The 11543-nt window shown below is 39.3% G+C and overlaps 1 protein-coding gene across 1 annotated transcript; it reads left to right on the top strand.

The window, feature by feature from the left end:
* The first annotated feature begins 9206 nt into the window (after positions 1 to 9206).
* On the top strand, positions 9207 to 10963 carry LOC123731695 (iron-sulfur clusters transporter ABCB7, mitochondrial-like). The gene is made up of 3 exons (XM_045711095.1): positions 9207 to 9311; positions 9650 to 9821; positions 10308 to 10963. The coding sequence occupies exons 1-3, from the start codon at positions 9207 to 9209 to the stop codon at positions 10493 to 10495; spliced, it is 465 nt and encodes a 154-aa protein (XP_045567051.1). The 3' UTR covers positions 10496 to 10963.
* The last annotated feature ends 580 nt before the right edge of the window (positions 10964 to 11543 follow it).

Below are 11543 nucleotides of genomic sequence, written 5' to 3'. Positions count from 1 at the left end.
ATGGCCTACCAAACGTCAGTAATTATAATGTGGCCTACCAAATGTCAGTAATTATAATGTGGCCTACCAAATGTCAGTAATTATAATATGACCTACCAAATGTCAGTAATTGTAATATGGCCTACCAAATGTCAGTAATTATAATGTGGCCTACCAAATGTCAGTAATTATAATATGGCCTACCAAATTTAAGTAATTATAATATGGCCAACCAAATGTCAGTAATTATAATGTGGCCTACCAAATGTCAGTAATTATAATGTGGCCTACCAAATGTCAGTAATTATAATATGGCCTACCAAATGTCAGCAATTATAATATGGCCCACCAAATGTCAGTAATTATAATGTGGCCTACCAAATGTCAGTAATTATAATGTCAGTAATTATAATATGGCCTACCAAATGTCAGTAATTATAATATGGCCTACCAAACGTCAGTAAATATAATGTGGCCTACCAAATGTCAGTAATTATAATGTGGCCTACCAAATGTCAGTAATTATAATGTGGCCTACCAAATGTCAGTAATTATAATATGGCCTACCAAATGTCAGTAATTATAATGTGGCCTACCAAATGTCAGTAATTATAATGTGGCCTACCAAATGTCAGTAATTATAATGTGGCCTACCAAATGTCAGTAATTATAATATGGCCTACCAAATGTCAGTAATTATAATATGGCCTACCAAATGTCAGTAATTATAATATGGCCTACCAAATGTCAGTAATTATAATGTGGCCTACCAAATGTCAGTAATTATAATATGGCCTACCAAATGTCAGTAATTATAATGTGGCCTACCAAATGTCAGTAATTATAATATGGCCTACCAAATGTCAGTAATTATAATATGGCCTACCAAACGTCAGTAAATATGTGGCCTACCAAATGTCAGTAATTATAATGTGGCCTACCAAATGTCAGTAATTATAATATGGCCTACCAAATGTCAGTAATTATAATGTGGCCTACCAAATGTCAGTAATTATAATGTGGCCTACCAAATGTCAGTAATTATAATATGGCCTACCAAATGTCAGTAATTATAATATGGCCTACCAAACGTCAGTAAATATGTGGCCTACCAAATGTCAGTAATTATAATGGGGCCTACCAAATGTCAGTAATTATAATATGGCCTACCAAATGTCAGTAATTATAATATGGCCTACCAAATGTCAGTAATTATAATATGGCCTACCAAATGTCAGTAATTATAATATGGCCTACCAAATGTCAGTAAATATGTGGCCTACCAAATGTCAGTAATTGTAATATGGCCTACCAAATGCCAGTAATTATAATGTGGCCTACCAAATGTCAGAAATTATAATATGGCCTACCAAATGTCAGTAATTATAATGTGGCCTACGAAATGTCAGTAAATATGTGGCATACCAAATGTCAGTAATTATAATGGGGCCTACCAAATGTCAGTAATTATAATATGGCCTACCAAATGTCAGTAATTATAATATGGCCTACCAAATGTCAGTCATTATAATATGGCCTACCAAACGTCAGTAAATATAATGTGGCCTCCCAAATGTCAGTAATTATAATGTGGCCTACCAAATGTCAGTAATTATAATGTGGCCTACCAAATGTCAGTAATTATAATGTGGCCTACCAAATGTCAGTAATTATAATGTGGCCTACCAAATGTCAGTAATTATAATATGGCCTACCAAATGTCAGTAATTATAATATGGCCCACCAAATGTCAGTAATTATAATGTGGCCTACCAAATGTCAGTAATTATAATGTCAGTAATTATAATATGGCCTACCAAATGTCAGTAATTATAATGTGGCCTACCAAATGTCAGTAATTTAATGTGGCCTACCAAACGTCAGTAAATATGCCTACCAAATGTCAGTAATTATAATGGGGCCTACCAAATGTCAGTAATTATAATGTGGCCTACCAAATGTCAGTAATTATAATATGGCCTACCAAACGTCAGTAAATATGTGGCATACCAAATGTCAGTAATTATAATATGGCCTACCAAATGTCAGTAATTATAATGTGGCCTACCAAATGTCAGTAATTATAATATGGCCTACCAAATGTCAGTAATTATAATATGGCCTACCAAATGTCAGTAATTATAATATGGCCTACCAAACGTCAGTAATTATAATGTGGCCTACCAAATGTCAGTAATTATAATATGGCCTACCAAATGTCAGTAATTATAATGTGGCCTACCAAATGTCAGTAATTATAATATGGCCTACCAAATGTCAGTAATTATAATATGGCCTACCAAATGTCAGTAATTATAATGTGGCCTACCAAATGTCAGTAATTATAATGGGGCCTACCAAATGTCAGTAATTATAATATGGCCTACCAAATGTCAGTAATTATAATATGGCCTACCAAATGTCAGTAATTATAATATGGCCTACCAAATGTCAGTAATTATAATATGGCCTACCAAACGTCAGTAAATATGTGGCATACCAAATGTCAGTAATTATAATGGGGCCTACCAAATGTCAGTAATTATAATATGGCCTACCAAATGTCAGTAATTATAATGTGGCCTACCAAATGTCAGTAATTATAATGTGGCCTACCAAATGTCAGTAATTATAATGTAGTAATTATATTGGCCTACCAAATGTCAGTAATTATAATATGGCCTACCAAACGTCAGTAAATATAATGTGGCCTACCAAATGTCAGTAATTATAATGTGGCCTACCAAATGTCAGTAATTATAATGTGGCCTACCAAATGTCAGTAATTATAATATGGCCTACCAAATGTCAGTAATTATAATGTGGCCTACCAAATGTCAGTAATTATAATATGGCCTACCAAATGTCAGTAATTATAATGTGGCCTACCAAATGTCAGTAATTATAATGTGGCCTACCAAATGTCAGTAATTATAATGTGGCCTACCAAATGTCAGTAATTATAATATGGCCTACCAAATGTCAGTAATTATAATATGGCCTACCAAACGTCAGTAATTATAATGTGGCCTACCAAATGTCAGTAATTATAATATGGCCTACCAAATGTCAGTAATTATAATATGGCCTACCAAATGTCAGTAATTATAATATGGCCTACCAAATGTCAGTAATTATAATATGGCCTACCAAATGTCAGTAATTATAATATGGCCTACCAAACGTCAGTAAATATGTGGCATACCAAATGTCAGTAATTATAATGGGGCCTACCAAATGTCAGTAATTATAATATGGCCTACCAAATGTCAGTAATTATAATATGGCCTACCAAATGTCAGTAATTATAATATGGCCTACCAAATGTCAGTAATTATAATGTGGCCTACCAAATGTCTGTAATTATAATATGGCCTACCAAATGTCAGTAATTATAATGTGGCCTACCAAATGTCAGTAATTATAATATGGCCTACCAAATGTCAGTAATTATAATATGGCCTACCAAACGTCAGTAATTATAATGTGGCCTACCAAATGTCAGTAATTATAATGTGGCCTACCAAATGTCAGTAATTATAATATGGCCTACCAAATGTCAGTAATTATAATATGGCCTACCAAATGTCAGTAATTATAATGTGGCCTACCAAATGTCAGTAATTGTAATGGGGACTACCAAATGTCAGTAATTATAATGGGGCCTACCAAATGTCAGTAATTATAATATTGGCTACCAAATTTAAGTAATTATAATATGAACTACCAAATGTCAGTAATTATAATATGGCCAACCAAATGTCAGTAATTATAATGTGGCCTACCAAATGTCAGTAATTATAATGTGGTCTACCAAATGTCAGTAATTATAATGTAAGTAATTATAATATGGCCTACCAAATGTCAGTAATTATAATGTGGCCTACCAAACGTCAGTAAATATAATGTGGCCTACCAAATGTCAGTAATTATAATGTGGCCTACCAAATGTCAGTAATTATAATGTGGCCTACCAAATGTCAGTAATTATAATATGGCCTACCAAATGCCAGTAATTATAATGTGGCCTACCAAATGTCAGTAATTATAATGTGGCCTACCAAATGTCAGTAATTATAATGTGGCCTACCAAATGTCAGTAATTATAATGTGGCCTACCAAATGTCAGTAATTATAATGGGGCCTACCAAATGTCAGTAATTATAATATGGCCTACCAAATGTCAGTAATTATAATATGGCCTACCAAACGTCAGTAAATATGTGGCATACCAAATGTCAGTAATTATAATGGGGCCTACCAAATGTCAGTAATTATAATATGGCCCACCAAATGTCAGTAATTATAATATGGCCTACCAAATGTCAGTAATTATAATATGGCCTACCAAATGTCAGTAATTATAATATGGCCTACCAAACGTCAGTAATTATAATGTGGCCTACCAAATGTCAGTAATTATAATGGGGCCTACCAAATGTCAGTAATTATAATATGGCCCACCAAATGTCAGTAATTTAATGTGGCCTACCAAATGTCAGTAATTATAATATGGCCTACCAATTGTCAGAAATTATAATATGGCCTACCAAACGTCAGTAAATGTGTGCTACCAAATGTCAGTAATTATAATGGGGCCTACCAAATGTCAGTAATTATAATGGGGCCTACCAAACATCAGTAAATATGTGGCATACCAAATGTCAGTAATTATAATGCGGCCTACCAAATGTCAGTAATTTAATGTGTCCTACCAAATGTCAGTAATTTAATGTGGCCTACCAAATGTCAGTAATTATAATATGGCCTACCAAACATCAGTAAATATGTGGCATACCAAATGTCAGTAAATATAATGGGGCCTACCAAATGTCAGTAATTATAATATGGCCCACCAAATATCAGTAAATATAATATGGCCTACGAAATGCCACAAATTTTAATATGGTCTACCAAATGCCAGTAATTATAATGTGGCCTACCAAATGTCAGTAATTCTAAGCAGAAACTTGTGTAAAGGAGGTGTGAAAGTAACCAGTATGCTGTACGGTCCAGTGCTGAATTTCAGCTAAATAAATGATTGTGGCTGGAACTGCCAGGTAATGTACTTTTTCAAGTGATTTGTTGAATAATCAGATGAAAACATCATCACACAACCCACAGACTGACACCCATGATATACCCAACTGAGTCTTTACCGACCGTGAAAAACAACCATCAACCGCATAAGATCAGCATACCCAAGGAATCATATTCTGGTTTCACGTAACTGGGATATAAGCTTTTCGGGGTTTATTGTAAACAGGATATGATGTTTATATGTGTCGACTCAAAAACAGAATACTTGAGTCTCCCGAATACTAACGGGATATAGGTGTGCATGTAAACATAGTCACTGGTGTCTGAAATCTGTCTCTGTGTAGAAACCCTTATTATCCAGCTCTACTTGGTAAATAATTGGACGGCAGCTTCACTAATCTGTTCTAGTGTTGAAGTGGAAATGTGCCTCTTATGTTCCTAACCTGTATTTAACTTATCCCCTCCAATTACATCTGCAGATTGTGGTTATAACCTTAGGTGCTTATTCAGCTTCGCTCTGCTAGTTTAGTCTTTCTACTATAGTTATAGTCAGTCCTATTTCCCAAAAGTCATAGAAGAAATGTATTGGTCACATACACATATTTAGCAGATGTTATTGTGGGTGTTGTGAAATGCTGGTGTTGCTAGCTCCAACAGTGAAATGATGGTGTTCCCAGCTCCAACAGTGAAAATGCTGGTGTTCCTAGCTCCAACAGTAAAATGCTGGTGTTCCTAGCTCCAACAGTGTAATGCTGGTGTTCCTAGCTCCAACAGTGAAATGCTGGTGTTCCTAGTTCCAACAGTGTAATGCTGGTGTTCCTAGCTCCAACAGTGAAATGCTGGTGTTCCTAGCTCCAACAGTGAAATGCTGGTGTTCCTAGCTCCAACAGTGCAGTAATATCGAACAATTCACAACAATTCACACACATCTAAAAAATGGATTTAAGAAATATAAAAATATTAGGACGAGCAATGTCGGAGTGGCATTGACTAGAATACAGTAGAATAGAATACAGTAGAATAGAATACAGTATATATATATGAAATGAGTAAAACAGTATGTAAACATTATTAAAATGACCAGTGTTCCATTATTAAAGTGACCAGTGATTCCATGTCTATGTACATAGGGCAGCAGCCTCTAAGGTGCAGGGTTGAGTAACCGGGTGGAAGCCGGGTAGTGACAGTGACTCAATTCAGAGCAGGGTACTGGGTGGAGGCTATCTAGTGTCATGAAGTTGGCCTGTGGGTAAGGTTTATGACCCCCCCATAAATACCTTTCTCCCTTTTCCTCTCTTTCTGACCCTACTGAAGGACTGTTGAATAGCCTGTGTTAAATATAGAGAGTCTGGGAACATCAAACAAATGGGGAAAAGGAACCATATTTTGGTATTAAAACTAGTTGGAAATATGCTTTGAAACTTAATGAGTATGGATGTCAGTTCGGTTGTCATCTGAGACATTATGACTGATGACAGGACGACATAAACTGTACCTGGGAAAGTATACACCCTCTAGTTATCAGAGTTTGAAATGTTTGATATTGAAATGGTTTGTTAGGAGATTAAATGTAATTTTAGCTTCCAATTGAGAGAATTGGGTTTTCATAAGGAAAGTGCCCTGCTTGATCAGTGGCCCGCCCCTGTGAAGAGACAGGGGTCATAAACCTTGAAACACATCCTTCCCCCTCTCTACTATATAAGACAATGACACAATGTAACCAGTTAGTTCCACTACGTGAGGTCTGCAGCCTCTGCGTTACAAGGACACACATGTCAAGTACAGAACTAAGCCAACCTCGGCGTGAGCTTTGGTTGTGAATGGTATGAACTTTGAACTTATTCACTACAGAAGTGATACCTCCTAGCCGTTGAGTTAGCAGCGGCCGCTGTAGACGTGGGCTAGGAAAGGACGGACGACGGATCCAGTCTACCACAGACGAAGATACCACCACGTATCCAATTTACCACCAGAGACATTCTTCCGAGGACCGGAAGATCTGTTGGCCAACCCGGCCAATCTACCGAAGCGCAGCTCAGAGTAAATATTTATTGCATTTTCCTTTTACAAATGGGCGGTAATTTAGAATGCATAAGATTCTGTATTTACGATAGCATAGCTGCTGTTTCTTTGTTCCTAAGTCTTCCCGCTCTTTCATTCAAGCCCAACCCCCTTTCTGTGTGTAACAACCCGCCATGTCGGCTCCGTCCACCAGGGATGTTTTCTGTATGACATCATTTGTATTCGGTGTATATGTAATTCTGTGTGATAAATTAGGTATTTAGTAAATAAATAATTAAACCCAATTTTGTATTGCTGATTCAACTTGTTAGCCAGGGTTCGTGAAGATAACCAAGAATTGACCACTTTCATTATGAGACTGAAAATAAGGTGACGATTAAGATGACAGCTATCGATGTAAAATATTACTACTTTTTAAGAGTTTATTCGGAAGATAACGGCTCTATAAACACTCTTCCGTGTTGTCCCGACTTTCTAGTTAATTACATTTACATGATTAGTGAATCAGGTGATATTAATTACAGAGAAAGGATTTTATAGAATAGCTTGTCATATCACTTAATCCGGTATAGCAAAGACACGACACTAGAGATGGCTATTTAACAGTGATGTCCTTGAGATAGAAGCTGTTTTTCAGTCTATTGGTCCCAGCTTTGATGCACCTGTACTGACCTCGCCTTCTGGATGATAGCGGGGTGAACAGGCCGTGATTCGGGTGGTTGATGTCCTTGATGATCTTTTTGGCCTGTGACATTGGGTGGTGTAGGTGTCCTGGAGGGCAGGTAGTTTTCCCCCGGGAATGCGTTGAGCAGACCGCACCACCCTCTGGGTAGCCCTGCCGTTGTGGGCGGTGCAGTTGCCGTACCAGGTGGTGATACAGCCCGACAGGATGCTCTCGATTGTGCATCTGTAAAAGTTTAAGGGTCTTAGGGACCAAGCCAAATTTCTTCAGCCTCCTGAGGTTGAAGAGGCGCTGTTCCGCCTTCTTCATCACACTGTCTGAGTGGGTGGACCATTTCAGATTGTCAGTGATGTGTGCGCTGAGGAACTTGAAGCTCTTCACCTTCTCCGCTGTGGTCCTGTCGATGTGGATGGGGCGTGCTCCCTCCACTGTCTCCTGAAGTCCACGATCAGCTCCTCCGATTTGTTGATGTTGAGTGAGAGGTTGTTTTCCTGGCACCACTCCGCCAGGGCACTCACCCCCTCCCTGTAGGCTGTCTCGTCATTGTTGGGAATCAAGCCTACTACTGTTGTGACGTCAGTTGAAATGTATTTGGCTAAGGTGTATGTAAACTTCTGATTTCAACTGTATACGTCAATGTTATTCTCAGAGGCTACCCGGGAACATAGCCCAGTCTGCGTGATCAAAACAGTCTTGAAGCATGGATTCTGATTGGTCAGACCAACGTTGAATAGACCTTAGCACGGGTACTTCCTGTTTGAGTTTCTGCCTATAGGAAGGGAGAAGGAGGATGGAGGGCGAGGGCGAGGGAGTAACAATGGTCTAGAGTTTTTGAAGCGCGAGTACGACAAGCAATGTGTTGATCCAACTTCGGTAGCGTTTTCCTCAAATTTATTTTGTTAAAATCCCTAGCTACGATAAATGTGGCCTCAGGATATGTGTTTTCCAGTTTGCACAAAGCTCAGTGTAGTTCCTTCAGGGACGTTGTGGTATCGGCTTGAGGGGGAATATACATGACTGTGAGGATAACCGAAGATAATTCTCTCTGGAGGTAATATGGTTGGCATTTGATTGTGAGGTATTCTTGGTTGGGTGAACAAAAGGACTTGAGTTCCTGTACGTTATCACAACCTCACCATGAGTAGTTAATCATGAAACATACACCCCCGCCTTTCTTCTTCCCGGAGAGTTCTTTATTCCTGTCTGTGTGATGTACTGAGAACGCAGCTGGCTGTATGGACGGGGACAGTATATCCGGAAAGAGACACGATTCCATGAGTATGTTACAGTCCCTGATGTCTCTCTGGAGGGAGATCCTCGCCTTGAGCTCATCTACTTTATTGTCCAGGGACAGAACATTAGCGAGTAATATATTTGGGTTTTCACGAAGCGCACCACAGGAATAATGGTTATGTGTTGTTTCAGGAACAGCACCACAGAAATAATGGTTCTGTGTTGTTTCAGGAAGAGCACGACAGGAATAATGGTTCTGTGTTGTTTCAGGAAGAGCACCATAGTGCGTATGTTGTTCCGGTTTTATGAGCCCCCGAATGGAAACATCTACATCGCTGGACAGAACATCAGAGACGTTGGACTGAATAGTTTGTGATGGGCCGTAGGGGTGGTACCACAGGTAAAACTGCCTTGATTTGATTAAACTTATTGATCCTGTATTAAGTTGACTTGGACAACAATAAACTCCCACAACAAGGGGGCACTGTGGAAGCATATAGAAACTACAAGTTCTTTCCTTCACATGTTGAAAGAACAGTTTGTGTATTTGTTCAGTGTGTTTCTACACTTGATGTTGTCCTCTCCTGATGTTTCCTCTCCTCAAGTTGAGCTGAAGGTATTGATTGACTACTGTTTCCTCCCTCTCTCTGTCTCTCTACCCTCCTCCTTCTATCTCTCCTCCTCCCTACTCAGGATGCAGTGCTCTTCCACAACACCATCTTCTACAACCTTCAGTACGGGAACATCAACGCCACGCCAGAGGAGGTGTACCAGGTGGCACGGCTGGCAGGGATCCACGATGCCATCCTTAGGATGCCCCACGGATACGACACTCAGGTCGGCGAGAGGGGACTCAAACTGTCAGGTAGGTCAGACACACTCTGGTCGGGAGAGGGGACTCAAAAATCTACCTGTCTGACTGGTGTAGCTCCTACTGTTACCACTGGGGCTTTCTATATCTACCAGTCTGACTGGTGTAGCTCCTACTGTTACCACTGGGGCTTTCTATATCTACCACTTTGGCTACCTGTTGACTTTTCCATAGCACTTCTACAGAGTCAGTTAGAACAGAGAGAATGACAAACGTCTTCAGTTGCGTTGCTTTCTTTGTGACCTGACCTGGCTCTAGATATGTGTATGCTTCCTGTCCTGTCTCTGTTGCCGTGTGTATCAAGACTGCTTTATTTGCTTCCTGTTATGTCTCTGTTGCCGTGTGTGCCAATAATGCTTTATTTACTTCCTTTTCTGTCTCTGTTGCCATGTGTGTCAAGACTGCATTATTTACTTCCGGTTCTGTCTCTGTTGCTGTGTGTGTCAGGACTGCATCATTGACTTGCTGTGTGTGTTTCAGGTGGGGAGAAGCAGCGTGTGGACATAGCCAGGGCCATACTGAAGAACCCTCCTATCCTGCTGTATGATGAAGCTACGTCCTCACTGGACTCTATCATTGAGGAGGTAACCCCCACACAATACAGAATCACCTGTTGTCTCTTCTGCAGCTCAATTTACCAACCAATCAATCAGCTCAGTAGATGTTAGGGGATAGAGTACACTGTGCCCTGAACTTGGAGAGAATAGGCCACGTCATATTATACGTTTCTTACTGAATTACATTTAGATGTGTATTGCTTTCTTATTGTGAAGCTTTTTATAAGGGCCTATGTAAATATCATCAGGAGCACACAGGGGTGTGCAGGAGGGGTGATGATGACTGGAGATATTTATGGCTGTTGTTGTGTTGACTTAGTTGTTTTAATAGCATTTCTCAGAGAAACCGGGTCCATATATATCATGTCTGTCATATTGGCATCGGTGTGCTCCTAGAACATTCTAGAACTATTTGTAATACTTGATGTTCCTGTGTTGTTTCTATAGTGTTCTAGAACTATTTCTAATACTGATGTTCCTGTGTTCCATAATAATGGCGCCGTAGGGGATGGCTGCCATTTTACGGGCTCCAAACTAGTGATGCACCGATATGACATTTTTGGCCGATATCGATAATTTCCTTGCCAAAAAAAAAACGATACCGATAACCGATATATAACATTTTTGCGGCCTTTCTAACTTCTAGTACTGTTAAATAGTTAACACACACACGGACGCAGTGGTCTAAGGCACTGCATCTCAGTGCAAGAGGCGTCACTACAGTCCCTGGTTCGAATCCAGGCTGTATCACAACTGGCCGTGATTGGGAGGCACATTTGGCCCAGCGTCGTCCGGGCCGTCATTGTAAATAAGAATTTGTTCTTAACTGACATGCCTAGTTAACCTATCTAGGGGAGGTGGGACGAAATCGTCCCACACTATTCAACAGCCAGTGACAAATCAGAGCGCCAAATTTAAAACCACAAAATGTCATAATTCAAAGTTCTCAAACATAGGACTATTTTACACCATTTTATAGATATACTTCTCCTGAATCGAACCACGTTGTCCGATTTCCAAAAGGCTTTACAGAGAAAGCAAAACATTAGATTATGTTAGGAGAGTACATAGACACAAAAAACCACACAGCCAATACCAAGCAACTAGCATGCATCACAAATACCCAAAACACAGCTAAATGACACTCCTAGGACATTAT

Source organism: Salmo salar, unplaced genomic scaffold (assembly GCF_905237065.1).
Source record: "Salmo salar unplaced genomic scaffold, Ssal_v3.1, whole genome shotgun sequence".
In the NCBI taxonomy this organism is placed as follows: Eukaryota; Metazoa; Chordata; class Actinopteri; order Salmoniformes; family Salmonidae; genus Salmo; species Salmo salar.
Note: the sequence above shows the minus strand (reverse complement) of the source record. Positions and strands in the feature narration are given on the sequence as shown.

Excerpts from the sequence above, each read along its gene's own strand:
- LOC123731695 (XM_045711095.1), top strand. The coding sequence starts at position 9,207 with ATGGTTCTGTGTTGTTTCAGGAAGAGCACCATAGTGCGTATGTTGTTC. Across the intron at positions 9,312-9,649 it reads CTGGACAGAACATCAGAGAC|GATGCAGTGCTCTTCCACAA; the intron begins GTTGGACTGAAT and ends CTCCCTACTCAG. Across the intron at positions 9,822-10,307 it reads GAGGGGACTCAAACTGTCAG|GTGGGGAGAAGCAGCGTGTG; the intron begins GTAGGTCAGACA and ends TGTGTGTTTCAG.